We start from the raw sequence: 2,300 nt of genomic DNA on the forward strand, positions 1-2,300 counted from the left end.
CATGTATCGAACCGACTCCTAAACTAGGTCAAAAGTCGTCATAGGCGGAGGAGAATCGAAAGACAAACGATGTGCCAGTGAAACAGCGGGTCCTATGTTTACCATGAACATCCAGTGTGTGTAACTACTAACTAGCTAGTGAACATTTTCGTTTCACTGTTAGACCATGTTTGTTAAAAAAAAAATCAGAATTATTTCAACTCTTTTTATTTTTAAAAAATTGTTTTTCCATTCCAGGTGCATTCGCCACACGTTTGAAAGATCCGCGTCGATATATAGTCGTCTAGTTCATAAAAATTGTGAACCGACATTATAATCAATAATGTGACACCGTGATCAAACACTAGCGCAATCAGCCGGGGTGAAGGATAGCACCCCGCCGTCGAGATCGTAGAGTACGTGCAGGTCCATCTGCATCACGTTGCCTATGACGGACACGCCCCTCGTCGGCAGCACCAGCAAGCACGCCACACGGCCTTGCTCGTCCACGGCGTCGAAGTAGCTTCGCCGCGGGACGGTGTACTCCGCGCCGCCCGCAAAACGGAGCACCAGACCTGGCACGGGCACGGCGTCGACGTCGAGGTCGCCGCCTGACTCGAAGCACAGGTCGAAGTCGAACGGGGCGCCGCTCACTCTCGTCAGCCGGCCAGCCGTCTGCGAGAGGAACGCCTGCCTCAGCATCGCGTACCCCGCCTCGGCAAAGTACGTGAAGGTCGTGCCGGAGTCGACGATCACGCCACCCGCGCCGGCGCGCGTGAAGCCGAACGTGCTGGGCGCGACCGGGAGGCCTGTCGCGCCGACCGTGACGCCGGTGATGTTCACGTAGTAGTACGGGGCGCGTCGCACCGGCACCGCGGGGTTCCGGACGAACGGCGTGGACTGGACGTTGTCGCCTGTCACGCTGGCCAGGGAGCCGAACAGTATCGGGCTGGCGCCGGCCTCCGAATCCGAGCGGAGGCAGTAGGAGAACCGGCCGATGCCGAGCTGCGACACGAGGGACAGCGGGCTGCGCCCGAGCCCCACGATGCCCGACGCGTTGTCCATGTGCCCGCCGTTCGCCGTGCTGCACCCGAACGTGACGTCGCGGAACGTGGCGTCGCCGACGGTGAGCGTCTCCGTGGCGAGGCGGCCGGCGGTGAAGCCGACGACGTAGCGGTAGTCGTAGGCACAGCCGCTGGCGTTGCAGGCGCGGAAGGGGCTCGGCATGGACTGGCAGAGCGGGCTCGCGCACGGGAGCTTGGAGAAGGTGGAGGAGCCCGCCGGGTCGTACAGCGGCGTCGGCTGCGGGAAGCACTGGGTGCACGGCGCGCACTGCGTCCAGACCAGGTCGCTGCCGGTGTCGAGGATGGCAGGGAAGGTGAGCGCCGGCGTGCCGATGGACAAGCTCATGTGGTACGCTCCGGCGCCGTTCTCGACCAGCGCCTGGAGGGCAAGGGTGGTCGTGGCGTTCGTCGTTGGAGCGCGCGCGAGGAAAGCCAGGCGGTGCGTGTCGCCGTGTACCGCGGCGGAGTAGTTGCTGAATTGTTGGCGCATGCGAGTGAGGGAGGCGCGGAAGCCATGATTGTGGTTTGCGGAAGTTATCGGCGGGAACGGGACGATGAGCACTGCAAACACGAGGACGGCGAGAGCTGTGGGGGACGCCATGTCTGGCCCCTTGTTGTCCACCGTATGTTCTCTTTCTTGTCTGTTTGGACAGTTTGATACGTTTCGATGGAACTAAGTTGACATTCTGGACACCAATCCCAGCTTCGCAAGTTGCATTGCTGGTGACTGCGACATACGAATATATTTGTATTTTAACTTGCCCGATAAATATTCCTAGGTTCTCATTTCGTACAAGACAATTATACCAATATATTGAGATAGAAATGCAAGAAGGGTTCCCAAAAGAAAATGCAAGAACGAAAAGGCTACTCCTTGCATTTTCAACATATATTTTGACAAAGTTTGAATGTTCAATCATGAAAGGTGCTGATACTTCTATGCAACTATTTTAGCATTCTGCCATGCTCCATCCCAAATTTCACATTCTATGGAACAGTTTGCATACATTAAGTTTCATCCAGATTTTCGTAGAGTGCTGGGCATATTTCACTGATCTACCACAAATGTCTTAGCTAGTGTCGCAATGGTTTGGATTATGATTTAGGGTGCGTTTGGATGACAGCCAAAACATACCATACCAAAATTTTGGCTTGCCCACAGACTTTGGGTCTCGTTTGGATTGGTGCCAAAAAATCGGCGTGCCAACGGCAGCCGCCAATCGCATGTGTAATTTTGGCCAACGAGTTGGCGAGCTG

General features: G+C 56.1%; 1 protein-coding gene across 1 annotated transcript; it reads right to left on the reverse strand.

Moving 5' to 3' along the window:
• Positions 1–218: 218 nt before the first annotated feature.
• LOC125541443 (aspartic proteinase nepenthesin-1-like) lies at positions 219–1,659 on the reverse strand. Its single transcript, XM_048704857.1, has one exon. It carries the CDS (start codon positions 1,642–1,644, stop codon positions 337–339), a length of 1,308 nt encoding a protein of 435 aa, XP_048560814.1. The 5' UTR covers positions 1,645–1,659; the 3' UTR covers positions 219–336.
• Positions 1,660–2,300: the final 641 nt, after the last annotated feature.

This window comes from Triticum urartu, chromosome 2 (assembly GCF_003073215.2).
Source record: "Triticum urartu cultivar G1812 chromosome 2, Tu2.1, whole genome shotgun sequence".
NCBI lineage: Eukaryota > Viridiplantae > Streptophyta > Magnoliopsida > Poales > Poaceae > Triticum > Triticum urartu.

Coding starts and splice junctions, on each gene's coding strand:
- LOC125541443 (XM_048704857.1), bottom strand. CDS start 1,644: ATGGCGTCCCCCACAGCTCTCGCCGTCCTCGTGTTTGCAGTGCTCATC.